The sequence below is a fragment of the Marmota marmota genome, unplaced genomic scaffold (genome assembly GCF_001458135.2).
Source record: "Marmota marmota marmota unplaced genomic scaffold, marMar, whole genome shotgun sequence".
Lineage (NCBI taxonomy): Eukaryota > Metazoa > Chordata > Mammalia > Rodentia > Sciuridae > Marmota > Marmota marmota.
The window spans coordinates 25,427,778-25,455,243 of record NW_026000026.1 but is presented as its reverse complement, the minus strand read 5'-3'; the positions used below and the strand labels follow the sequence as shown (position 1 = coordinate 25,455,243).

At 51.8% G+C, this 27,466-nt stretch overlaps 1 protein-coding gene across 1 annotated transcript; it reads left to right on the top strand.

Annotated features, from left to right (window-relative positions):
- The first annotated feature begins 355 nt into the window (after window positions 1-355).
- Window positions 356-27,466, top strand: Xkr7 (XK related 7). Its single transcript, XM_015484536.2, has 3 exons — window positions 356-926; window positions 20,772-20,974; window positions 22,115-27,466. The coding sequence occupies exons 2-3, from the start codon at window positions 20,848-20,850 to the stop codon at window positions 23,068-23,070; spliced, it is 1,083 nt and encodes a 360-aa protein (XP_015340022.2). The 5' UTR covers window positions 356-926; window positions 20,772-20,847; the 3' UTR covers window positions 23,071-27,466.

Here is a 27,466-nt window from a genome sequence, read left to right as displayed (position 1 = left end):
GCCTATGGGCCCTTCAGGACCTCATCCCTCAGAACTCCCCAACCTCATCTTTCCCATCTTTGCACCCCCCTGGATCCCTGGTCCAGACTTGCTGGAAAACGTGCCCTCCAATCCTGGGCCCCCAGCACTTTCTCTCTCCTTCCCCTGATGTCCCCTCCCTCGCCTTTCCCTCTGCGTGTTGCCCTCTTCCCTCCTCCTCCTCTATTAGGGCTGTGGCCATATGAAAGCAGTCCCCGAGGGAGGGAAAAGGAGAGTGAGGAAGAGACGGCAACTCTCAGAGCTGCAGTTTTCTCAGCTTCAAAAGGAAGACAATAAGAAAAGGGACCTCTCAAGATCAAAGGGAAGGATGGAACAATAAGTGAACACTCAGGAAACTAGGAAGTGGCTCGTTAGCATGGAGTGATTGCTAAAGGGCTGTGGGGGGCGGGGCGCCCAAGCTGCTGTTCCCTCAGCCCCTTCATTCCCAGACCCTGACCCCCAAAACCCTGCAGACCCAGGAGATAAATGAAGAGGAGAGGACGGGGAGGGGGACAATATAGAAGGAAGTGAAGTCCAGGGGAGGCGAGAGAGAGAAGCTTGCGGTTGGAGCCCCGCGGCTCCTAGGAGTCAGAGGAAGGGTGACCCGGGATGCTCTCCCCACCCCCTTGCTCCGGTCCCTTCCCAAGGGGGCTGTCCCCATCCGGCCACAGCCTGGGCAGATGGGGGAGGGGCGGTGCGGCGCCAAGAAGAATGAATAATTGAAGTAGAGGGAGGAGGAGGAGGAAGAGGAGGAGGAGGAAGAGGAGGAGGCGGGAGCCGCCCGCACAGGGTCCTCCCCGCTCCGCACCCCACCCCCTCCGCCGNNCCTACCGCCGCCGCTGCTGCCGCCTCTGCGTCTGGCTGCTGCAGACCCTCGTCCACCTCCTGCAGCTCGGCCAGGTCTGGAGGTAGGACAAGAGCAGGTGGAGGGAGTTAAGTCTGAGGAGTGTGGGGACAAGGAGCTGCCTGTCGCCCCAGCCCTACTCTGACCTTTCCAGGTTCCCTTCTTGTCCCGACCTCTGCCCCGCCCCACCCCATTGCAGCTCCCTTTTCTTCTCAGTCAGCTGCTCCTGACCTCTGCCCCCCTGACCTTGTCCAACCCGAGTCATCCCCTCAGATCTGCCCATTGCAGGAGGAGGGGATGGGGCAAGAAGGGAGAGAAAAAGATCTTCAGAGGCGTGTGAGTGAGGAGGACCAGGGCTCCTGAGGATACTGAGTCTTGGAACAGGGCCACAGGGCTGCCTCCAGCCCTGACGCCTCCTCTTTGTCCGAGTGCTGAGCCCAGAGTTAGGAAAGATCTCAGAAGTCCTTTCTTGTTCTCAAAGAAGCTCAATTTGGAATTGCAGCCCCTTCCCAACCTCTCAGGAGAGACAGGATTTGAGGCAGCTAAATGACCATCCTGCCTAAACTTCTTGGGCTTTTTGGGAAAGGGTGTGCTGGACTCAGAGAAGAAGCTTTCTGCCTTCTTCTGCTTCCTAAGGACTCCCTCAGTGCCCTCCACCTCCAAAAGGGCCAACAGGATCTGGAATCTTGCATCTGACATTAAATGGTCATTGGCTGCCCTTTAATCCTAGGACAGTAAGGCAAAACTGAGGCTTTGTGCAAGCTGCTCACTTCCAGGCTTCCTTCTCTGCCAGGACTGAAGTTGCCTGCTGTGATGAGTTAATTGGTGAGAGGGGAATTCTAAACCTAGGGCTCCTCTTGAATTCAAACTGCTCTAGTACTTTGGGTCCTCCCATGCAGTGCCAAGATGAGTACACTTACTCGGTGATCACAGGCAAACCTCCTCCTCCCTCTGAGCCTCAGTTTCCTCATCTGTGAAATGAGGGAGGATCCCGACTCTTCTCATTTCATTGGCTTAACTTACCTTTCCTTACCTTTTTAACCTGTTGGGATGGTCAGATGAGACAAGGTCTGCGAGAGGACCTTGAAAACTGGGACCTATTTGGGGACTGTAATGGATGATCCTGCTTCTAACAGATGTGGGGGAAGCATAAGAAAAGTCACTCTAGAAATATAAAGGGAGATTCTTGCTGTTGTTATATTTACTCTGCTACTTGTTAACACATTTTGCCTAACTCAGAAGATTCAGTTCTGGGTTGAGGGTTGGAAACAGGACTCCCAGGGTTTGTCCCAGCTGCTCACTTGCTGTGTCACCCTTGTTGTGTTGCCAGTTCTTTCTCTGCCTTGGTTTCCTCATCTATACCTGCCAAGATAATGTATATATTGCATTTAGTTTGCCCCGGGGGGAAAAAGGGGATGGAGTACTATCCACACAAGGTGGTGTTATTATTATTAGCTCAACACATAAAAATATTCATGTCTACATCCAGGAACTAATCTGCATTTATCATTCTGTGCCCGAGTGGACAGATGGTGAAAGTTATTTTTAGATTCTGAAATGGTAACTTCCTATTCTTGGTAGCCAAAGCTTCATCCCCCTTTCCCTTCAGCCTAAAGTGGGCCAGCTGCCCCACGACTCCCTGGCTACCCTCCTCCCCATTCAGAATCCACTCACAAGAAGTGAATAGGTCTCTTCTTCCTCGATCATAGACTGAGTTTCCTTCAAATAGGGAAAAAATGACCACAGGCAGGTGTTCTCGGGGGAGTGACTGGAAACAGCTAAGGGTTCACTGAACGCCATGGCTTCTTAGATAAAAGAGCTATTTCCACTATTTCCACTGTCTCCTAAGTGAGGGAGTTTGGAGGAGATGACTTTGCTGGGATAGCAATCTAATGGCCATGGGGTGGAATCTGGCTCTGGAAGTGTGTTGTGTGGCTTGTATAGTATTTTTAAAACCCAGGGTCCTAGCTTCTCTTGGGAGAAAAAAAAAGATTGGCTGTGGCAGCATCAGGCCTGTAACAGTATAGACCGGATATGTGTACTCTAGCTTCTCTGCTCTTCCCTTTGATTACATCTGAACCATTTCTCTTAGGCATGAGAGCATTCATTTAGCACGAGAGCCCTAACTTATGGTTCTATAACAATTATTTTATGAAGCATTCATTTTGTTCCAAGCCTACTGGTTGCCTTCTTACCTGCTGTATCTCCTATATCCCTCCTAATAATTCTGTCATGTAGTTAGTATTATAATTTTTACTTGACAGATGAGGGAATAGAGGCTAAGAGAGGGGGCATCCTTGCCCAAGGTCACACAGCAAGGGGTTAGAAGAGCCAGGATTCAAAATTCTCTGCTTTCAAAGCCCAAGTTCAATTTATTCACCATGTAATTCTGCCACTAAAATGTCCCCCGTGCTCAAAGAATTATGAGCCTGAGATTCCAAGATTCCAGTATGATAGAAAGTCAGACTTCTGTTGTACTGAGATAAGAATGTGAAAAGAGGGAGAGGGAGTTGTTCCATCAGGGTGAAGACAAGGAAATAGTGTATACTCTGAGGGAAATGCTGGATTGGAGGAGACTTACATCTTCATCTTTGTTTGCAAGTGACCTTGGGTCAGGCTTTTCCCACCTCTGGGCCTCAGTTTCCCTATGTTTGAAATGAGAAGATTAGATTGGATGACTTTAAGAGGCAGAATGTGCCTTTGTGGTCCTCATAACACGCTAGCATGGTGCTGGGAAGTGACTTGCTCAGAACAGCTTAAGGTCATCTTTAGACTTGGGGACTTTCCCTCTAATACCCTCTCTATGTCTAGGCTACAACATTTCTCCCTCTGCCTCCTAATAAGCCCTTTACTCCAGAGGGGTTCTGAAATGAGTTTGTGACCTGATGGTGCTTCATTCCCTGCACAGAACAGAGGTGGCTTGAAGAGAGAAGTGGGGCTGATGTCTGCAGAGAGCTGGGAAGGAATTACCCACAGCTGACTGTTCTCTTTGAATTCAGATTGTGCCATCAATTAGGAGAGATTTCGTAGAAATGGCTATGGAAATGAAAAATCCACATATAAGGTCACATTAATCATGTGAGAATTCTGACTCTGGGTCTAAATGACTGACCAGAGCTAAAGTCTCCAGACCCTTTTTCAGAAGCTTGGGCTCCTAAATGTCTAAGAACCTGGCTGAATAGGGGGAAATCTGGAGAAGGTATAGAGAAATCACTGGGACTGGCTTTCCTAGAAATTAAGCAGTGTTAGCACAACATGTTTGCTTACTATGTGAGATGTTCTCACAGATGTGCTGAGTGGCAGGAACAGGGGTAACAAGAAAGGAGGTGTGTATCTGAGCCCTGCAGAGTCAAACCTGAGAGGCTGGCCAGCCACTCACCTCCTAAGCCCGTGCTCCTAATCCTGAATAAAATAAATTTAATCTTAAAGATATTTTTTTCAATTCTTCAAGCTTATATAATGCTGGATCAAAAGCCCAAGTGCTTTGGGAAACCAGGCAGGTAACACGGACATAAGGCACAAGGAGGGTCAGACAAGGGGATATTATGGGGAAGAAGCATCCTGGAAGAGGAAGTCCCACCTTGCTATCCTGACAGTGCCAAGGGAAATCATGGCCCCAGAGTTGTCGAGTCTTGATTTCTCAAGAGAAATGGGAAATTGGAGTTTTTGTGTGAACTTTCCCAATTTTCAATTACCAATTAAGATATTTTAAAATAATATTAACCAAATGAAACACATTTGTGCACCTAACTTCTTGTAACCTCAGGCAACTTCTTTACAACTGATAAGTCCCTTTCACACAGATGTTATATAATCTTAAACATAAAATGAGAGAATTCACCCTGCAGGACCCATGTGAGGTGTTCCAGGCTTACAATCTCATCTCACCTTGACATCTCCCCTCTGATGGCTATTGATAACATCTATTTATTGGACAAGGAAGTTAAGGCTCAGAGAAGTCAAGAAACTCGCCCAAGGTCACTTGCTGAGTACGTGGGAAAGAAGTGAGGGGCCTACCCAGCTTTGCACGATTACCAAGCCCAGCTCTATCCCAGGCATCCCACGCCGATTATGTTGGGGGATCCCAGAGCAAAGTCTCTGTGCAGCAACAGATTTAATTCTTGAGAGAAGAGCAAATAGATCTTTTCAGCCAGATCCTCTGGCTGTGGGCTGGACACCAGCCCGTCTTCATCCCCCCCCACCCCACCCCTCTATCAACCCCCTGAGCTGTTAAGCCACTGAGGGCTGTTAAGCCAATTAAGGTCCTAACCCTGTCTCCTCTGACCCTGTGGGCAGCGGAGCAGTAAGCCATGAATCCTGCTTTCCCTAATCTTGAACTCATGGGCCCCAGCTTTGCCCAGATAAGCATGGTTTGCTAAGCCAATTAGTGTGAGACGGCCTAGCCCGGGATTCCTTCTGGGCTGTCAGGATCTGGGCACCTCGAAGTGGAGAAGGGGGGAGGCATTCAGGCTTTGGGGGCCTCCCTTAACACCTCTCCGAGTCTCTGCGGCAGCCCTGCTCCCTGTGCCTCCTAACAAGCCCTGCACTCCAGAGAGGTTCTGAGATGAGTTAGTGGCGTGAGGTGTACAGGTGGGCTCTGGGTCTCTGCTCTGGGAAGCTATATTCTTGGTATAATGTTAAGAGCATGGACCCTAGATTCAAATGTTCTCAGCTCAAATCCTGACCCTACTACTTCCTATAGGTGACCATGAGGAAGCCACATAATTTCTCATCCCTCCTAAAACAGGGACTGTAATTGGACCCACCCACCTCTTGGGTCATTGGGGTTTAATGAGATAATGTGTACAGGGGTTTAGCAAGGGGCAGGTCCCACTATTAAGTGTTCAAAAACCCTTGGCCACAATTAGTGTGTCATCAGCCTGGGATTTTCTATTTGTGGAGCAAAGGTTTATTCACTGAACAGGCAGCCCCTGAGGCCATAGTGACATGGTGGCCATTCATTAATCTGAATTTATTCATTCAGCAGCTAGGCCCTGAAAGAGGGAGCTGGGAGAATTTGTCTGGAGGAGGAACAGGGTCTTAACTTGTGTTTTGCAATGTCCACTCTGGCCACTGAATGGAGGCTAGACTGGAGGGAGGCCAGGACCGAAGTGGCAGGGCCAGTGGTCTGCTTCAAGCTGAACTGAAGGATTTATGTCCTTCTCTGGTCCTCAGTTTCTCCATTGGGCAGATGATGAATGATCAGAACCTGCTCTCTAGAATCAGCGGTGTCCTGCATCTGCCACTTCCTGTGACTCTGGGCAGAATTCAACTGTGCCTTGATTTCCTCATCTGCAAAGTGGACATTCTAGTAATAATACCTATTTCATGTGGCTTGAGGATGTAGCAGATTAAATACTGCGTATAGATTTTCAGCACAGTGCCCAGGACACAGAAGTATTCAACAATTATGATTAGCCTTTGTTAGTTGTATTATTATGTTTAAAATAGCCCAGGGCTTGGGTTCCATAGTGGTTTTCAAACTGTGTGTCACTGTCCTCTCTCCATCATTTCAACCCAGGTGTCTCTGTTTGTCTTTTTTGATATATTGACTATGTGTCCCATATTTTGCTTTGAATAATCAGTGCCGCAGCTGAAACATGTTTACAGCCTTTGAACTTGTAGTAGTGACCCTCCAGTAGGTTCCTCCCTGCTCTGACTCTGCAGGGCTCCAGCTGGGGCCTCACTACCCACCTCCTGGGAGACCCCTCTCCAGGACACACTGCACCCCACCCACCCTCCTCCCTTGCCCATCCCCTGCAACAGGCCATTAGAGCTGCTCCTAACAGACACAGTGGCGGCAGTTGGGCCCAGCGTCCCCTGTTTGATCTATAAAGACCACACAGGAGAAGCCCTAGGGAGTGGGAGGAGGGAGGACTGCCAGGAAATGGCTTTGAACCCTGACAGCTGGGGCGAAGGTCTCCAGGGAAGGGAGGGAGGCTATTTGGGATCTGCTCTGGCCTCTCTGCTCACCTCCCTGCCTTTGTTAGGGTATCCAAATTCCTCCCGTTGGAAATTCGATCAGCCTCCGGTTGTCCTCCCCCCAAGACCCCCAATCCTACTTAAAATCCCAGTGATTGTTCTCAAGCTTGGCTCTGGTCCTGCCATCCTGGAGCACCAGGCCAGCCAGGATCCCACCTGCCCTAGGGCAAGTCCAAGTGCTTTGGCCTGGCACCGAGACCCTTGCCCTCTGCCCTTTCATCTCCTCCTGCTCCAGCCCTAGGATGATCTGCTGCTCCCTCTTTCAAAAGCAAGCCCCGCCTTTCTCCCTGGGTAGGGGCTGCCCTCTCTAGCAACATCCCTTCCCACTCATCTCCCAGTGAAATTCTGCACATTCTTCAAGGTCAAGCTCAATTGCCACCTCTTCCAAGAAGCTCTCCCTGGACAAACCAGCACATTTCTGCCCCCTGCCTCCCAAGGCCCCATTTTCCATTTCCTTGACCAGCAAGAGTCATTGTTTTTATAATCTGAAATGGGAATTGCTTGGCAGTTCTGTTTGTTTATGGAAGAGCTACACATGCTTGTTGAAACCTCTGGCAGGACAGACAAGGCTTAGAGAAAGACCCCCCTCCACTCATTATCTCTTGGGGTGGAGGGTGGAGTTAAGATTTCTGCTTAGTAATTATTTATTGCAATGCTTGAAGATTTTACTTTTGGTTTTAAATTAATCAAGGAACACATGAATACATTCAACTATTTTAAAAGGTCAGATAATCCTAAAAATTATAGCTATTAAATAAGACTTTAATCATTCACCTTTACACATTCCTGTTAAATACGAAGTATGGAGATGAGGAATAAGGACAGTAGAGCCAAAACTCTGGCTCTGTCACTTATGAGCTTTGTGGTCCTGAGCAAGTCACTTAATCTCTCTGGTCTTTAGCTTCCTAATCTGTGAAATGGGGATAATGGTTTCTCTGGATGGCCATTGCAGAGGCTTATTGAATTAATATATGGATCATGTTTTGCACAGTACTCAGCACATAGTAGTGCTCAATTAATACCAACATTATTGGCCCATTTTACAGATTTGGAAACTGAGGGGCAGAAAGGAATGGCCTCCCAGTAAGAAAGTAGCAGAGCCAGGTTTTGAAACCATATTTTCAAGCCCATATGTGTAAACACTAGGCAATCCTACCTTCTGCTAGTGAAGTGTGCTCTTATAAAATAATCAAGCATGTATTGTTTTGAGAAGCAGAAGAAAAAAATCAGAAAACTATTTAAAAATTTTAATGTTAATATAAAGTACCCACTGTTGGCACTTGGAGTTCTTCCTCTCAGACTGCCCCCAGGTGCGATTACTCATTCCTCTTCACACCACAGCTCTTCTCACATTCTGTTGTGATCGGCCTGTCTGCCCACCAGGCTGGTTTTCCCACCAATCACAAGCACCTGGGAGTTGAGGCCTTGTCCCTTCTTCTGTCTCTGGTGATAACTGGCCCAGAACAGAGCCTCTGTTCCCCAGCCTTGCACAGCTAGCTCTGCTGAGGTCCACAGCAGGTCATTGGAATGTGAAGGCTGTTGAAGCAGCCTTTGGGTTTTGGGCTGACTGGCAGGCGCTCAGGCAGTGAAGGAGCCTTCTGCAGCGCTGAGGCCTATTAGCCGACACCTCAGCCCTCCAGACTGTCAGTGGGTGGGGCTCAGGGCAATGCAGAAGATGTAATAGGAACAACTGTGGGTTGGGTTACCACAAGGATATAGGCATGAGTGACTGAGGGTGAAGGAAGTAAAATTCCTTGTATGCAGTAGGTGCTTAATAAACATTGGTGTGAACTGAGTAGAACCTCTGAGGTCATTTCACTATTGGAGGTTCAGCAACTCCATCTGTAAAGTCCAGGTGGCGGCTTGAGAACTGTGGTTGAGTTTTCCAAGGATGTGGACGAGAAAGCAGAGGAGCCAGGGCCCTGGGCCCCGGTGCAGATCAAGTCGCCACAACTTGCTAGCTGTGTGATCCTGGGCAAGTTGCTCCACCAGCCAGAGCTCCTTCCCTCTGTGAAGTGGGGATGGTAATGTATCCACCTCTTAAGGTCAATGTAATATTCGCAGGGCTGGTCACATGGTGTAAGCCCAGAAAACATTCAACGCTGCTATCATTATTTGCCCAGCAGCAGCCCACCCTACTTGCTAAGTATCAAGAAAGAGGATGAGAGAGGGACACTAAAGACCTAACTCTCAATAACCCTTGGTCACTGACCCCCTATTGGGGAAGAGACTTGTTCTTTGGCTTCAGAGAAAGTACGTGGACATATGATGACCCGAGGTTAAAGGCTGCTCTTCAGGCCACCCGCGACAGAGCAGGCTTCTCCAGTGGGGTGAACTCCATCAGCAGAGGTATACAGGCAGAAACAGGCAACTGTGGCAGGGATATTGTAGCAGAGACTTCTGCTGAAGCTTGGAGGACACGTTAGACGACCTGAAAAGCCCCTTAACAGTCTCAAGACACTGTGACTCCAACGGGTGGTTTTATGCTGCCAGGTTCCATGATGCTTAACAAATTGGTAGCACCTGGGCAAGTTCAGCCTAAAAATATGTGTGTTTGGCCTGCACAGTGATTTTTGTTTTGTTTTGTTTTGTTTTTTTAGCCTACTTTTTAATGAAAATTTTTTTTCCCAGTACTGGGAAATGAACCTGGGAACTCTACCAGTAAACTATATCCCTAGCCCTTTTTATTTCTTTATTTTGAGACAGGGTCTTGATAAGTTGCTTAGGGCCTCAAATCTGTAGTCCTCGAGTCTCAGCCTCCCAAGTCACTGAGATTACAGGCACGTGCCACTGTGCCCAGCATGTCTAGCTTTAATGAAACTTTTTATTACAGAAAAATGTAAACATATATACAAGTAGAGAGAGTCAGCTAATGATTCCCTGTGTACCATCACCTCACTTAACAGTTATTAAGTCCTGGCCAAGCTTGTTTTATGTAGGGCAGCACCATGCAGTAGGACTCTGGGTGACAGAATGCACTCTCCAATTCAGTAGTCTCTAGCCACACAAGGCTCTTGAGCACTTAGAATGAGGCTAGTGTGACCAAAGAACCAAATTTTTAACTACATTTAATTTTAACGAATTTTAACGAATTTAAATGTAAATTAACTCTATCTGGTAGTGTTGGCGATGTAGGTGTTGGAGAGCATAGTTCTAGAGCTCACCCCGTTTCCTTCACTTTCATATTGTTTTGAAGCACATCTCAGACATCCTATCATTGCTTCCATAAATATTTCAGTATAGCTCCAAAAAGATAGACTTTTGAAAAACATCTAAAATATGTAATAGTGCTATCATACATAAAAAAGGAATAATAATTTCTTTAACATTCACACGTATTTCTTTAATTAGTTGCCAACATTTCCAAGTTGGAACTTTCTTTCTTTTTGCATAAATATCCTAATTTGCAGCTATTCTTCAAAAATTGATTAAAAAATATTGAAACTTAGTCATTTAATCTCCATTTTCTCTGAGGGGAGCAATAGGGGCTGCCTCTTTGTACCTGGAACCCCTCTAGAGTTCCCCAAAGCCCCAAATAATGCAGTCACCTCTCTGCACATTAATGTTTGAGACCCTGACTCTTCTGTCTGCAATCTCACAGTTAGGCCAGAGACGAATAGAAGTGATGCTTTCTCCCAGCTGTTACTTCCAAGTGCCTTCATATGCCACAAGGAGGCTGGAATCCAGTTCATGACACCCCACCTCCACACAAGGATATCAGGAAAAGAAAGAGGGAACCAAGAGCCTTGGGATTTTAGAACATGGGGTCCCAAGTTTTAGTCTCTGCTCTGACCCAACCCATTTCACAGAGGGGGAGAGTGAGGCCCAGAGAGGGAAGGACAGCTGGCTGTACTCATACAGTAAGGAATGTGAGTGGCCAGAACCTGGTCCCAAATGTTTGGCTTGAGAGCAGTTGGCTGCTTCTCTGCCCAGCAACAGAGGGACACTGGCTGGAAGCTGACAGAAGTGTGCAGGATGAGAGAGGGTTTCAACTTTTCAGCCAGAGCCTAAAATTAGTGGCTGGGAAGTGCTTGGCCTCAGTCCAGCAAGAAAAGAGGTGCTGTGAGTCCGTAGGGGGCTGCGAAGGAGGAGGGAGACAGCCTAGCTCCCAACACTACACGGAACGGGAGCCAAACGTGTCGAATCACATTCTTTACTGACATTTATGATTCATTTCACTGCCAACCCCAGGAAGGTCCTATTTTTTACATCCTTGCTGGAGTGCTCAGAATTGAGGGGTGAGCTGATGGGGAAGGGGGTCTCGGCCATCCCCTGCAAGAGCTGTCTGGGCCACCCTGCAGATGAGGTGGCAAATGTTTCCCTGAGAACCCACAAACTGGTCTGGGTCCCTGCAGCCTGGCTCAGCTTGACCTCTGCCCTGTGGTGACATAGGTATCACTCAGCCCTCACTTGGGATGCAACTCTGATGCTTTCTGGCTGTTGGACCCTGCACCTCACTATCCAAGGCCTGCTAAGCCTCTCCGGGCCATCCTCACCTGGAAACTGCTCTCCAGTCCTCCACTCCTGTCCCCCTGCAGTCTGTTCCCTTTAACTTTTTTTGTGGGGGGTGGGTACTGGGGCTTGAACTCAGGGGCATTGATGACTGAGATTCATCCCCAGCCCTATTTTGTGTTTTATTTAGAGACAGGGTCTCACTGAGTTGCTTAGCACCTCACCTTTGCTGAGGCTGGCTTTGAACTTGTGATCCTCCTGCCTCAGCCTCCCAAGATGCTGGGGTTACAGGCATATGCTACCATGGTGCCAGGCTGTTCCCTTTAAAATGCACTATTTGAGACTTTCATGTGTCGTGGGATAAGACGCCTTATCTTGGGATCAGACAACACTTTATCTCTGGCCTTCCCCCTTTCTTCTTTGAGCTACAGCCATTCTGACCACTTACTGCCTCCCTCCTGCCCACCTCAGGACCTTTACTCATATTGTTTCTCTGCCAGAAACTCCCTTCCCTCCCATGTTCATCTGCTTAGATCATGTGCCTGCTTGAGACCACGGTCACCCCCTCTAGAAAGCCTTCTCTGACTCCAGGCCCTTCTCCCCTAGCTCTGCTGGAGCCTAGGAACATGTTTGGGGCCTGTGGGGAACCTGGGGGATGTGTTTCTTATTAGGTATTTACAGGATGGTTTGATTAACACACAGGCCCCCCACGAGACTGAGTTCCCGACAGATGGGCTCAGCTCATCTTGCTCCCCACTCTGTCCTCCATAGTCCCCAGCATATAACAGGTCCTCAAAAATGCTTGGAAAATAAATGTCAAGCGGGGTGGGGGTGTAGCGCAACATGACAGAGCATGTGCTTAGCATGTGTGAAGCCCTGGGTTCAAACCCACCTCCCCAAAATAAATCAAATGAACCTTCCCTTTCCTGAGACTCATGTCTTCTCATCTGGAAAATGGGAATCTCATTCGCAAACCTCCCAGGGCTACAGTGAGGTATAGAAAGTATTGAATGAATGGTAGCTATTTTCTGGGGGGGGCAGACAGACCCCCAAAGGAGACCTGCCCTGTGAACTTATCCCAGAGGGTCTTCTTTGATCCTCTGTCTCTGGGGGACACATTCAATAAGCACCAGGGACAGCCAGCCTGGGAGTGGGTCTCAGCCCCACCAGAAACGAGACTGAAAACTCCAAGCCTCCTTCTTCCCGGTCGGCCTCTGATTCAAACAACCCTTTCAAACCTCCCCTGATCGAGTGCCCAGCAATGGGCTGGCTGTTTCTTACATATTGCCACTCTCTGGTTTTCCCTTTGAGGTGGATATTGGGCTGATGGGTTCAGAGAAGGGAGGCAACTGGCCCAAGGCCACACAGAGTAGGTGAAGGAGCCAAGATCCCAGCCCAGGTTCCCTGGCCCCTTGTGTGGGCTCCCTGCCTCTGTGCTTGGTGCCTGTCCTCAGGAGCTGGTGAAGCAGAGCCTGTGAGGCACGGTCACCCTCTTCATTCTTTACTCACTCAACAAGTGAACATGCATTGAGTTTTCATGATGTGGCAGGCGCTAGGGACAGCCGAGAACAAGGTAGACCTGTCCCTGCTCTCGTGGAGCTTAGTTTCGTGGAGAAGGACCCACGACAAATATGTCAGCAAGTAAATTAAGGCATTTGGGTTGTGATGTGTGATGAAGGAAACATGACAAAAACTGACCAGAGGGGCAGAAGTACTTTGGAAAAGTGAGGGTCTGGAAAGCCTCTCTGAGGAGGTGACACTGAGCCCAGGTGACTAAGCAGGTTTACTGGGCATCACTGAGACCTTGCCAGGCAGAGACCCTGAGGCTGGACTGGGCTTGCTGTGCTCAGGAAGCACAAGTCCAGCAGAGCCAGGGGGCAATGAGATAGGGCCACACGAGGCCTCAGGCCATGGTGAAGATTTATCTAAGAGTAGTGGGGAGCAGCTTGGCCTGACTAGGAGTTCATGAGACCCCCGGGGTGCTGCAGAGGACAAGCTCTGAGAGGCCAGGATGGAGGCCAGGAGGCCAGGCTGCTGGGGTACACTGGCTCGGACCAGAGTGGTGACAGTGGGGGAGAGAAGCACTGGGGCTCAGGGCAGCAGGGCCTGCATGTTATCAGAGCTGGGTGGGTAGACAGGGGCCTGAGGAGAGCTCCTCAGGGGAGGCAAGACTCTATTACTGAGGCCCATTTTATAGAGAGGACTGAGGCCCACAGTGGGCTGGACCTCCCCAGAACCCCCTGGGTCCCCTGACTCCTTCATACTAGTGTCATTTTCTCCTCATCTTTCTCTAAACCCATAGAATCCCAAGAGAAGCTTCTAGGTCCATATGTCCAACAGGGGTCCTCCCAGGCAGCCCTGCTGCACACCCTCCGTGGTTCTAACAGAGGCAGCCTTGATGGGCAGCTGGGTGATGGGGACATGGAATGGGTATGAGGCTTGCTGACCTTGTCCCTTCTCCGACTCAAGGGGCCATGGAGAGGCCAGACCAGAGTCCTAGGTCTGGCACTAACTTTTTAGTGTGACTTTAGACAAGTTCCAGTCCATTTCTGAGTCTCAGTTTCCTCATCTGTAAAATGAGGGTAATAGTCGTACCTACCTGAAAGGCTTGCAGTGATAAACGGACATGCTAATCTGTAGTTGGTACCTAATAAATGTGATAAATGTGGGTTGTTATCATTATGATTAACCCCTGAATACTGTCCCCTGCAGAGTAGTGATAGGCTTGACTGGCGGGAGGGTCCTGCTGCCTCCCGACCCCAGCCTGTTCAGCCGTCAGTGGTCTTCAGGGCCCAGCCCACCTTGGAGACCACAGAACTCGCCTGCCAGCCTGAGGCTGGTTCCTGGATGGAGTGGAGCGGGGGAGCCGCTGGAAGCTGCTGTTTTTGGCCCAGAGCTGTGAGGGGGTGTGGGGAGGGGCGAGAACACACACTCGGAAACACCGAGACTGACAGATGGAGGAGCTGAGGATGTGAGAGACACAGACAGACAGAGAAGGACCCAGAGTCAGGGAGAGGATGAGCAGGCAGGAGAAGACGGCTGGAAAACTAGCAGTTCCACTGAGCCACGAGCTGAGCAGCAAGCCAGCAGATGGACCACGCAGCCCAGGGACCAAAAGACCCCAGACAGACAGATTCCCAAGCAGACCCAGGATCTAAGACAGACAGGAAGACAGACTTAAAAAGTGGAATCAGTGTCCCCAGGGATAAACAGATCCTCACAGCATCCAGAGGACAGACAGACAGGCTGACTCAGGATCCCAGGGTCAGACTAACAGAGGGACTCAGTACTGGAACAATGTGGCCCATAGTCTCAGGGACAGTCAGACTGACCCAGGGTCTCAGTATGAGACTGACACACAAATGATTGCCTCACAATGATGTAGGGATGGGTAAAGACGCTGACCCTGTGTTCAAGGGACACACACACAACAGGCAGATCTGAGCCACAGACAGACAATGACCCAGGATCAGAGGCCCAAGGTGGGGCCAGGTTTGACTGAATGAAGACTAAGGCTTGGGCCAGAAACCAGCCTAGGGCCAGAGACTCAGGGTGATGCAAAAACCGGAGAGACACAGGGTGGCCCAGATGCTGAACCCAGAAGCTTCCTGGCTTCTCGGGAACATGAGCCCCCCTTGTCCTCCACCCTTTCTTCTATTAGAGCGGATCCCTCAAACTCTGGGGGACGCTGGGAGTTTCCTGGGTCACAAGAGGCAGTTGGGCCTGGAGAGAATAGAATGAGGTCCCATCTAGTTCTTGGCCCTGCTCCTTGCTGGTGGAGGCCCCGGGGTCCAGAAGAGGCAGCTCGTGGATCCCTGAGCAGAGGGATCTCGTGTCCTAATTGCTGGCTGCTCTCCTCTCCAGGGCCTTTTGCTCCCAACCCCAATAGAACACACTTATCAGCCCCTCCGAGTCCTTCCAGAACATGCTTCTCTTAGCACAAGACTGGGAGACAGCAAGTTAAACCCAAAGTGGACTTCTGAGTGCCTCTGTTTCTTCATTTATAAAATGGGGGCAGCAAAAGTCCCCATTTGAGGGCTGACTGAAGTGCTGGGCTCCCATGGGCTCAGGCCACTCAAGTGTGAGAACCGCTGGGAGAAGAGAGGCCTTACAAGGACCAAGGGCATCAAGGAAGCTTCCTGGAGGAGGAAGGACAGAAATGAATCAGGGAGGACAGGAGGAGCCTGTGAGGTGCCCTGGCTCTATGCAAATTCAGGTAAAGACGTCCAGGGCCCTCCAGGATCAGGATGGAGAGGCTCATGTTTATTCATTCATTCAGCAAAAATGTATTAAGTGCCTATTCCATGCATTAATGCAGGGGACACAGCGATGGCCAAGGCAGAAAAGTCCTTTGCCCTCATGGAGCCCCAATGATAGACTAGAATAGAAGAATAAAAGTCTAAATAAATGAATAGATAAATAAGCCTATTTCATAATATTGAGAAGATAAGAAGACCATGAAATGTGACAGACTAGAGTGATCTGGTGAGGGTGGCAATACCATGGTGGGATGGGAAGCCTTGGAGGCCTCCCTAAAAAGGTGACATGTGAGCTGATGAGAGGTCAGCCACAGAGGGATCAGGAGAAGGGGTACCCAGGTCCAGCGAGCAGCATGTGCAAAAGTCCTGCATCAGAAGTAGGTCTGGCTAGGTTCAAGAAACCTCCAGGGCACCTGGGGGGGGTTAACAAATGGGACAGTGGCTTGAGGTACAGTGAGAAATGGACAAGGCAGATGGTCTTGAGCCTGAAAGCCCAGGGGAGAAGCTCAAGTTTGATTCCAAGTGTGATAGGAGGCCCTTGGAAGGCTTTGTGAAGGGGAATGACATGATCTGACAGCTTTTAAAAATATCCCGCTGGTCGCCATGTGGAGAGTAGACCAGACGGGGGGAGGGTGGATGCAGGGAGCCTACAGAGAAGGCTGATGTGGCCATCCAGGCAAGAGATGACAGTCGCCTGCACCAGCTGGTGGCATTGGAAAGATGAGCAGACTAGGGATAGATTTGGAGAAAGGAAGATGTGCTCCCCTCCCCCGAGGCTGGATTCCTTGCCTTGAGCTGCAGCGCCCTTCTCTGTGAGTTGTTCAGTCCCATTTATGGTGATACCAACTCCTTTCAAGCCAAGTGGGATGTGGGATAGCTGAGTGGGATGTGGGATAGCGTAGGCTTCCTGGAGGAGGTGTCAAGAGAGGCTGTTGGTAGTTAGGAAGTGCAGAGGCCTCCACCCAGTATATGTTCCCCTCTTCCCCAACCACGTGCACATCCTGCTACAGCCTGAAAATCATTCTCAAATCTATCATGTAATTTAATGCTTACAACAGGGAGGGTAATAAGGCTCAGAGAAGCAGAGAGAGACCATCCAGGGCCGCACAGCAGGTCCAGCGCAGGGCTGGGATGCAAACCTACCAGCAAGCCCAGCATATTGTCATCTTGCCCTTTAGTTGCTCGGTGGCTGTGACACAGGTAGGGTGGCAAGTTGCCAACTCTGTCCTAGAGAAGGGGAAACTGAGGCCAGAGAAGCTAGGTTGCATATCCTGGGCAGGATTGTTGTAAGACCTTTGAGGGCTCCACATCTATCAGGCATATTAAAATGCAGCCACATCAAACATCAAATGTAAATTATATATAACCAGATAAAAGCCAAATTGCAGTTGACTGGCTGACATCATGTTCTGTTTTGCAGACATTTAATTAAACATTTATTAATTTTGATTCTGCAGTTTTTCCCTATGTTTTAGAGCCAATTTTTTTCCAGGCCTCAAACATTTTCCTAGGCCCATGAACATCTCGCAGGCCCTTGGCAGCGAGTACCTAGCGCCGGCTGGAAAGAACAGCCAGTTTGGCCCCGTTGCCAAAAGGGGCAGAGCGAGGCAGAACCCAGGCCTCTCCTCCCCAGGCTGCAGCGTGCTCTTTGTGCTCCCTGCCGACCCCACGTTCCTGGGGCTCGGACGCCTTTCTCCCACGGCAGGAGCCCTTTGGGCTGGGGGAGCCCTTTGTCTGCAGTTCGCCCAGAGCTGGCAGAGGAGAGGGCAGGAATGGGCGGGGAGGTGGGCAGGCGGCCTGTCAGGTAGTGATGGGTGCTGGCCAAGGGCTGGGCTTCCCTCATGCTGACCCAGGCCCGGAAACAGATGGTCTTCCAGCCTGAGAGAAATGTCCAGGGTGTCGCCCTCCCCCAGCTCCCCAGGCCCCTTCACATTGGACCAGCTGGTCTCTCCTTCCTGTTCAGAGCTAGAGCTGTAGAAATGGGTTGGGGAGGAGGGGCAGGTGTGGAGGCTGGGAAAGATGGCCTCTGTTCCGGCTCCCTTAGAAACGCCGGGGCCATCTTGGTTTCCTCCTATAGCTCCCCACCTTTGGTCACCTTCAGGCCTGCCCTCTGCCCTTCCTGTATCCCCTGCCCTAGCTCAGTGCTGTCGCTGCGGTTCTGAACCAAGGCCCAGCCCCTCCTGGCTCCCCTCCAATCCAGCTTTGGAGCCAGCTTTGAGCTACCGAGCTGGCCACGTCACCTCTGATTCTGGGATGGAATTCAGATTCAGAAGAAAATCTGAAGACTCCAGTCCAGATTGGTGTGTGAGTGTGTGTGTGTGTGTGTGTGTGTGTGTGTGTGTGAGAGTGAGAGAGAGAGAGAGAGAGAGAGACGCCAGGATGGAAACCAGGGCCTCCTGCACACGGAGCACACACTCCTCTACTTCTCCAGTCCAGAATTTGATGCTCTTCACAATTCTAGTCTTTCTATGCTCCTACCCATTAAAACCCTCCTGTCCAGGCCCATGCGAACCCTGGCCATTCCCTCACATGGCCAGGTGCCTCAGGCCTCTGTGCATCTGCTGGTTCTTCCACTTGGAATGTCCTTCCACCTCTTGGGCGCCTTCAGTGTCACTCCATGCTGTAAAATTGAGATCAAATCTTTCTTCCTCCTGGAACTGTTACCTGACTTCCTCCCCCAGGCACAGTTATCATCTCTTGTCTGGGTTCCAAAGCGTCTTGTAACATCTGTTCCCCCTCCTACTGTTACTCCTTCCCAGGGGTGTGCAACAGGTAAGGACAGAGCAGGTGGCCACGGTGCGCTTGCTGTGTCAAGGAATGACTCTGGCTGCTAAGATCCTTAGGTGAGGACAGGCCCGGGCCCAGAGAACAGAAGCTACAGGGAGACAAATTTCCACTCGTTACAAGAAACACAATCCGGCTCAGGAGCTTCTCCGAAGCTGCAGGTAGCGCGGAACGAGGCAGTGGGTGTCACGCTCGGGCTGGAAACAGCTGAGGAATCCCAGCACTGCCAGAGACTCACAGAGAGGCACCTGTGCATTTTCCAAGGCAGTGACTGAGGGACTAGCCCTCCCCTCTTCTGGATGCCAGTCCTGTAATGTGTCACATGGAGGGTGTGTCTGCGGCATCATCTGTGCCAGGAGGATCCGGGGATGAGGATGAAGGCCCTAAATTGGATGTTCCTGGCCACATTTTGGGGGGGAGAGTCTGGCTCTGAAAGGATCCCCAGAGCCGTCCAGCCCATCCTCTCAACAGAGGAGAAACAAAGGCCCAGGAAAGGCCACACAGCTGTGAGACGAGGAGAGCTGTTGGAGGACACTCTGGGTATAAGCTGGTCCCATGGCACCGCAGTCCTGTCTCAGGCTGGTAGCACAACAGGAATACAGCTGGTCCTTGTCCCCAAACAACATCCCGGTAACAAAATGAGAGCACATCCATCTGGGAATAGACTTTCCAAATCCCTGGTTCTTCAATTGTAGATCCAGGCAACAGGATCACTAAATCTGTGTTGGGATCAACTGCCAGTTTCTCGGGGCACGCATTTTTGGAGTTTCCCTCTATGGTTTCAGCAGAAGCTTGCCTGCCCCAGCAATCAAAGAGCTTTGGGGGCTAGGAAGGGGGAGGGTCTGTGGTCATAACAGCTAAGAGTGGAGCTGTTGAGCAAGAGAGGGGAAATCAGACCCTGAGAACTGTGTGGACAGGTCTCATTCATCCTCCCTGGGTACTGCACTGTACAGTGTACAAAGCAGCTTCTCATCCATTTAATTAATCCTCATAACTTCTCTGGGAGGGACTAACTAGGACTCAAAGAGGGTCTTCTCAAGATCACACAGTAAATTAAAATTGGGAATTGAACCCAGGGTTCCGCGTTCCTTCCCTACCTGCTCCAGGATTACCAGAGTTCTGTTGAACTCGACACACTCGCAGTCGGACATGTATGCATTCATTCAACCCACATGGATTGAGTGCCTAGTGTGTACTAAGAACTGAGGCTGCAGCAGTTAGCAAGCCAAACTGACCACTTATGAAACTCACAGTCTGAGGGAGATGCATACCCCACAAGGACTAGGTGAGGAAATTAGGCAAGCAGGAGAAGCATCTAAAGGTGGAGGGTGGTCAACAGACGCTTCCTAAAAGAAGTTGTGTTTAAAAGCTGAACTCTGGAAGAAAGGCAAGACTTATCCAGGTTTGGGGCAGGGGAGGAGGACAGAGGGGGGATCAGGCAAAGGGAACAGCAGACGCAAAAGCTCAGCAGGGAGGGAGAGCACGGGAACCCTGGGTTCTGTGGCCTTGCAGAGGAACTGGAGCCCTGAAGTTTGTTAGGGAAAGTGGCATGAGAGGGGGCCGCAAAGTCTCAATGCAGGAGAGAGGGAGCAACTTCCCTGCGCCCCCATGTGGGGACTGGGCCCTCAGAGGCAAGCTCAAGAACAGGTCAGGAAGCTGCTGCAGCAGAACTGGGGGCTGGTACCAGAGGCTATACCTGAACTGTTAATGGTTTCCTGTAAGAAGCAGTGCCATCTAATGGTTAAAGTGCTGCCTGGGTTTGAATCCTGGACTTTACAGTGTGCAAAGTAGCTTCTCATCCATTTAATTAATCCTCACAACTCCTCTGGGAGGGACCAAAGAGGGCTCGGAGATGGTCTTCCTAGTTGTGTGATGTTGGACAAATGATAGGCCTCTCTGGGTCCCACTTTCCTCATCTATAAAATGGGGATGATGAAAAGGTATCCTTTAAGCTTAGGGCACTCTCAGGTGTCAGTAGTCTTTCAAAGAAATTGGGATTGGGGATGGTGGTGCACCCCTGTAATCCAAGCTACTAGGAAGGCTGAGGCAGGAGGCTTCCAAGTTCAAGGCCAGCCTCAGCAACTTAGCCAAATCCTGACTGAAAAAAGGGGGGAGGGCGCTGAAGATGAACTCGGTGGTAAAGCGCCCTGGGTTCAATCCCCTACAAGAAAGAAAGAAAGAAAGTGGTCCCCGCAATGGTGGTGATGACCCTGTATTAAGGCCTTCCCTTGTGTCAGTACTTGAAGCTCCTGAGCCCATTCGGTGCTCTCCACAGCCCCCACCCCCACCCCAGGTGATCCCCCATCACCGTTTTGCAGCTGAGGGAGGGGGCTGGGCATAGCAGGGACTCCCTGCTCTTGAGGGTGGGCCCTGGCAGGTGACAGCCAGAGGCGGAAGAGCCGGGGGAGCTGAATCCGCGTCCCCTCCCGCAGGTACCTGCGCGCCCTGTACCTGGGGCTGCAGAGCCGCTGGCGCGGGGAGCGGCTGCGGCGCCACTTCTACTGGCGGATGCTGTTCGAGAGTGCGGACGTGAGCATGCTGCGCCTGCTGGAGACCTTCCTGCGCAGCGCACCGCAGCTGGTGCTGCAGCTCAGCCTGTTGGTGCACCGCGGCCGTGAGCCCGACCTGCTGCCCGGTGAGCCCCGCCCCGCCCCAGGCCCCGGGAAGCCGTGAGCGCCGCTTCAGGGCCGCTGGGTCAGGGCTGGGGAAGCCCGCCCTATATTCTCATCACCCTCCAAGCCTCTCAAGACACCTGGTCCCCCTCGGACCTGGCCCCTCACCACCCCTCAGGTCCCCTGGGCACCCCCTCCTGCCCCTCCCTCCCCCTTCACCAGGGCAGACCAGACCCTGCCCTTCACCCCCTCAACATACCTTAGATGCACTGGGGAGTCCCCTGTCCCTTCATTCCCTAAACCTTTTTGATCCCAGCCTGCATCTCCAAAAGACTCCCCTACCCCACAGATGGCCCAACTGCCATTGGTTTCCAGAGAACCTGTCCATCTGCTGTCCCACTGGAAGTCCTGGGGACACCTCCAAGGCTTAGACCTGGTCCCCTTCCTATCTTTCTATAGGCCCTCTTCACTCCCACCTGCCCCTTCTAGAACATTCCAGGCCAGCCCCCTCAACATCAGAGAAAAACTGCCAGCCCTGTCTCTCTGGGGCACCTGGTGCTGTCCCCACCCAGACCCTGCCCAAACTACCCTCAGTGTCCCAAAACACTGTTACCACAACTCAGACCCCCTGGGGATCCCTTTCCCAGCATAGGAGCCTCACCTGGGATCTTGTCTTGAGCCCTCAGATTTAAGTCCTAGGTGTCCCTCCACACCTAGACTCAGCCTGGTGCTCCATGTCTTCTAATGGCCCCTCCTGGCTCCCCATGCCCTAATCATGACCCCCTCTTTACCTCTTCTTCCACTCCTAGAGTCCTGATCCTAATTTCCCACCCTCCCACACTAAGACCCTTGAATCCTAATAGCCCCATACTAGAGTCCTAGATTTCACCCTTTTAGATACCAAAATCACCCAACTTGGACGCCCCTTTATGCTCCACGCCTGCAGAAATACCCAGCCCAGCCACTCTTGCTCCGCCTCACCTCATCATTGTTCTTGAGGACCTCCCCCTAAACCCTCTCACACTTCTGCAGACCCAGAGACCTCACGCTTCCCTTACGCCTCCTCAGAACCCAGCTCCTGACCCAGACCCTCCCCTTCTCCCCAGACCCCAACCCAGACCCACCCTAACCCAGCCCATCCCATCCCCACCCTCTCTCCACAGCCCTCTCCACCTCTGCCTCCCTCGTGTCCCTGGCCTGGACGCTGGCCTCCTACCAGAAGGTGCTACGAGACTCGAGGGACGACAAGCGGCCACTGTCCTACAAGGGCGCCGTGGCCCAGGTACTGTGGCACCTGTTCACCATCGCAGCTCGCAGTCTGGCCTTCGCCCTCTTCGCCAGCGTCTACAAGCTGTACTTTGGCATCTTCATCGTGGCTCACTGGTGCGTCATGACCTTCTGGGTCATTCAGGGGGAGACAGACTTCTGCATGTCCAAGTGGGAGGAGATCATCTACAACATGGTGGTGGGCATCATCTACATCTTCTGCTGGTTCAATGTCAAGGAGGGCCGCAGCCGCCGCCGCATGACCCTCTACTATTGCATTGTCCTGCTGGAGAACGCAGCGCTCACTGGCTTCTGGTACTTCAGCCGCAACTTCTCCAACGACTTCCACTCGCTCATCCTGGTCTGCGTGGTGGCCTCCAGCTTTGCGCTGGGCATATTCTTCATGTGTGTCTATTACTGTCTCCTGCACCCCAATGGACCCATGCTGGGTCCCCAGGCACCTGGCTGCATCTGTCCTGAGACCCCAGGGACGTGTGGCCCACCAGCCGATGCCATCACAAGTCCCCCACGGTCCCTGCCAAGGACTACAGGCGCCGAGCGAGATGGGGCCTCCGTGGGGGGTGAGCGTGCAGGGACCCCCACGCTACCTGTCTTCCAGGTGCGGCCTGGCTTGCCTCCCACACCAGTGGCCCGCCCCTTGCGGACAGAGGGGCCTGTCATTCGGATTGACTTGCCTCGCAAGAAGTACCCAGCTTGGGATGCTCATTTTATTGACCGCAGGCTCCGGAAGACTATCCTGGCATTGGAGTACTCCTCTCCCGCCACACCCCGGTTGCAGTACCGCAGCGTGGGGACCTCCCAAGAGCTGCTGGAGTACGAGACAACCGTGTAGGCCACAGTCTGCTCTGACAAAAAGGGATGGACTTGGCTGATCCCACATCGACTACAGTGTTGAGCCAGGAATTTCAGGGCCACCAGGCTGTGGGGGCATGGATCTGTTGATCCAAGGGTAGAGTGGCCCCATCATTGGGTTCTTTTTAAGGGAGGGGGCTGTCTTATGAGACTCCAGCCCCAGGCCCCATTTACAGCTCTGTGGCCAGTTCCCTAGATTCCCCTGAACCAGGGCCCAGGGAATCAACTGGTGCTATACTCCTCATGAGCTGCCCCACTTTTATGGGGCCTCCGTACCATGCCTGTTTCAGGGGGCCCGCACCCTCTCCCCTGCCTGGCATTGTCCACACATTGCCCCTGGTGAACCTACCAGAGGAAGGGTACTGTCTGGAGTTCATGGCGAGGCCCTGTGCTCCTTGGGGGTATGGCAGTGGGCTGCCTCTGTGGTGGGAGGGGATCACTGAGAAGGATGGAGGAGGCCATGGGAGGTGGGGGTGAGTTTGGAGCATCTTGTGGACAGGATCATCATAGTACCTGGAGGGTCTGAGGCCTGGAGTTAGGCAAGAGGGCAGCTGAAGGAGGGAGTAGGGGTGGGTGGGGAATTGGGATGGGGGCTGATAGTGCAGAGATGGAAAGAACCCCAAGGGGTCCAAGCTGGCATAAACCTGGAAGGGTGGAAGATCTGGGGGAGGAGAACCTGCAGACCAGGGTCAAGTCCAGAGAAGGACTCTTTGGGAAATATACTTCGTCATGGGCTCTGTTATGGATGAGGTTTGACACCTCGGGTGAAAATATTTCAAGGAGGCATTTTTTTGCTCTAGATGAACATCCGGAACATTCCTAAGATCTTGAGCACAGCAGATAAAATGTCCAGGAGGATACATTGTCTGAGTTCAATTATAGATGAGGATCTAGCTCATTTGCCAGAAGAACTATTGTAGAGATGTGCTTAGGTCCAGAAGAAGTTCTAGAAGAACACTTAACTGATGAAATGTCCTAGGAAGTCTGTCGTAGATTATGTATGACAAGCAAGGACACTGGACCCCTGCTGCTCTGCTGTGGAAGATTCTAGTGCTTGCCATGGTGGGGGGGAGGGAGCTCTAGAAACCAATGCAAATGGAATGTTCTAGGGGTACTTATGGGACTTCTAGGCTCCGGTCCACCTTGGTCCACAGTTATCTTTCTAAAAGGAAGTTGTCCTCAGAACCCCGAAACATTTCAGCTGCCAACTGGTTCTTAGCTAGAAAAAAGTAGCTCTGGGGATGTGACATGAATCCTGGATTTCAGCCACCCTGCAGATGCCGCTCTGGGGAGGGTGTCTGGGAAGCTGACTTATTTTTGTCTCCAATCTGACAACCTCCCCAAGACCTGTGTTCCATTCCCTTGGCCTGAACATCCTGGGGTGCTCATGGGATCACTCATTCAGGGCCACTTTTAGTCCTGGATGGGGTGCAGAAGGTTGGGAGTAGAGAAGGAGGCAGCTCCACGGAGTGGAGACAGAGCCTCTAGGCAGAGACTGGCTCCCCTTCCCACTCACCCATGCCCGCTAAGGCACGTTTGCTGGGAGGATATCTGAAGCTCAGCTGCAGGGCGGGGCCGCAGTGGGTGTTAGAATCAGACTATGCAAATTAGAGGGGGTGCTTAGCCCTTGCCGGCTCAGCCTCCCTGGGGATTATAGTGGGGAAACTAAGGCTCAGAGTGGCAGCTACTCTCCCAGGTCTGGCTGGACCATCAGATGGTGATGGGTAATGATGGATTTACTGAGGATGTAGGGAGGGGGCCACATTCAGGGTGTAGGGTGACCCCACAGGCAGCAAGGGCAGGACTGCACCCACAAGCACACATCATAGCTGTGATACAAGGCCCCCACCCTCCTGGCATCACAGGCAGCTGCATCCCTCATGCCGACATTTAAGAATGCATTTCCTTCTTCCTCCTGTTTCCCTGAGAAGCCTCAGGAACCCAGCCGCAAGAATGATAGGGGGTTCCATCCTGACCCAGATCCGTTCTGGTGATTCTCCTTGTCCTCTATCCAGAACTGTTTTTGGAGATCCAACTCTATGACCAGTTACGCACAGCATTGAGGCTGGGGACCAAGACCCACTACCTGTCTCTCCAGGGCTGATTGTGCCAAGAGTTTCCACCCACAGGGTCTCCCTTACACCGTCCTCTGCTCACAACATCCTTACAAGAGCCATTCTCCGCCTACCCTACAGACGAGGCAACTAAGGCTCGGCGAGGCAACGTGAGGGTCTCCTTGGCAATTATTTTACTCCCAGGGTGCTAGAATGGCCCATTTCCAGCATTCTAGAAGGAGAAGTTAAAAAAATACCCTACCTGGCAGCTGGGAGTCCTTTACAGCTCAGAAGACTCCAGGAGCCAGGGAACAGGAATGAACTGGCAATGCCAGGCAGGGCTTGAGGTTCATGGGGAAGCCACAGCCATATTTTCAGGGCTTGTACTCCACCCTCTCATCAGACCAATCCCACAAAACCTCTCTTCAGGGCCTCTGTCTGCAAGGTCAAGGTCATGGTCAAAGGGCTTGAGGAGAAGACTGCGAGCACCTCTCACTTCTCCCCGTTAGCTCAGCCCCTGAAATACATCCCTCCCTGGAGTTCAGGATCCCATCTTTCCCTTCCTGAGGTCCCCTTTCTGCTGACCTGTTTCCTTGTTTCACTGCAATAGAGGAGTCAGAGGGGAGGGCCTCATTTCCTTGGAGCTGTTGTTTTGTGTCCCTTTCTGTGACATAATCTACCTCAGCTGGTTGGTCTCTCTTCCCCATCAGAACTGTGTCCCCTGGGTCCTCTGTACCCCATTCTCTAACCTTCACCCTGTCCTGGATGTGCAGTCCTTCCCAGGACCCCTCCAGAGTCCTTGAAATGAGAGAAGTTTCCAGAAACACAGCTCAAGGGGGCTTTGGGGTCCCCTAAATCAACCACCCTCTAATCCCATTATACAGGAGAAGTTGAGCCCCAGAAAGGGCCAGGCACTTGCTCAAGATCGCACAGGAAGTCAGTGCAGTGGGAGTTAGTTGGGTCCACCTTAATTTTGCCAGGAACAGAGGAGAGCAGAACACTGGGTACCAAAGTACTGGGCAGTCGCCAACCCCAGGAAACCCTGTTCCTGAGGCAGACCTCTGTTTCTCTCTTTTCTTGACCTCCCACTTTAAACTGACCCCACAAGCTGATGACTGCTCCCCAAACCTCTCCAGGCACCAGACACCCCAAGTCGCACCTCCATGCACTGATGTGCCTTGTAATGGTCACCCCAGCTGAACAACACAGGCCACCACCCTCCCCCACAGGGGGCTCCCCAACAAGGGAGTACTCTTTGGTCCCCTCTTCTCATCTGCCCCATTCCTATGTCTCCCCGCAGTCCGTCTTCCCCTCAGCCAGCTCTCTGCAGTCTGTATCTCCTGGAGGTGTGTCACCCACAAGGGCGGGGACAGCAGAGGGCTGGGAGGCCAAGGCCCCAGGAGTGTCCAGGTCTCCAGATCAGGACCAAGTAGGGTCTGCAAATGTTCAGGGAAAGTCTTGCCTGGCAGTTGCAAAGCCCCCAGGAGACTGAAATTCTGCAGGTGCTAAACCATAGGGACCTCCCCAGACTCCCCGCCCCCTGCTGCAAATGGGATAGTGTGTGTGCCCTGCTGGAAGGCATGAAAGTTCCAGGTTTTGAAAGACCTCATGCTGGTCAAACTGAGCACTGTACCAAGCCCCTGGGGCTACCAGTTTGAGAGCTCTGATTCAAAGTGTTGGTGGGGGTGCGGGGCTTGGGGACTTAGCTTAGTGGCAGAGCGCTTGCCCTGCACTCCCAAGGCCCTGAGTTCTGTCCTTGACCCCAGGGGTGGAGGAAGAAAATGCAACAAATTCTGAGAAGGTTCCAGGGAGCCCTGCAGAGTCTGGAAGCCCCTCTGGTGAAATCAGGGTGCCTTGGCTCCTTCTGAGGCTTCTCTAGTCTAACCCTAAACCCCTTTCAAAGCACACCCAACTGCTCTCTCAGCTGTAAGGGAAGGGAAGTAGGGGAAGGATCATCTGAAAGGGTGACAGGTTTCTCCAGGGCCTTAGGGGGCTGCTTAGGGACTGGAGTTTTCTGCAGTGGTGGGGACTCCTGGTTAGGAGGGACCTGCATGGGGTGGGCAGATTCCTGACACAGTTAGGTTCAAAGTCAGGACCCACTGCCCCCTTGGCACCTGCCTCCTTCCCAGTCTGCGGGGCAGGGCTTGTGGGGAGAGGGATCTGTTAATGTCTGTCCTGAAGTGCTTTGTGATATCTCAATGGAAGGGACCAAGTCAGTGCCAAGACACACGGGCAGCTATGGGCAGCAGCCTGGGTCCCTCTTCCCAGCCAGAGAGGTTTCTGAGACTCTGGGCTGGGGACAGGGGTGGGGTAGTGACTGTA

What these genes read in the sequence shown, in the direction of transcription:
- Xkr7 (XM_015484536.2), top strand. Translation starts at nt 20,848, where the DNA reads ATGCTGTTCGAGAGTGCGGACGTGAGCATGCTGCGCCTGCTGGAGACC. An exon ending in TGAGCCCGACCTGCTGCCCG is followed by an intron (nt 20,975 to 22,114) that starts GTGAGCCCCGCC and finishes CTCTCTCCACAG; the next exon opens with CCCTCTCCACCTCTGCCTCC.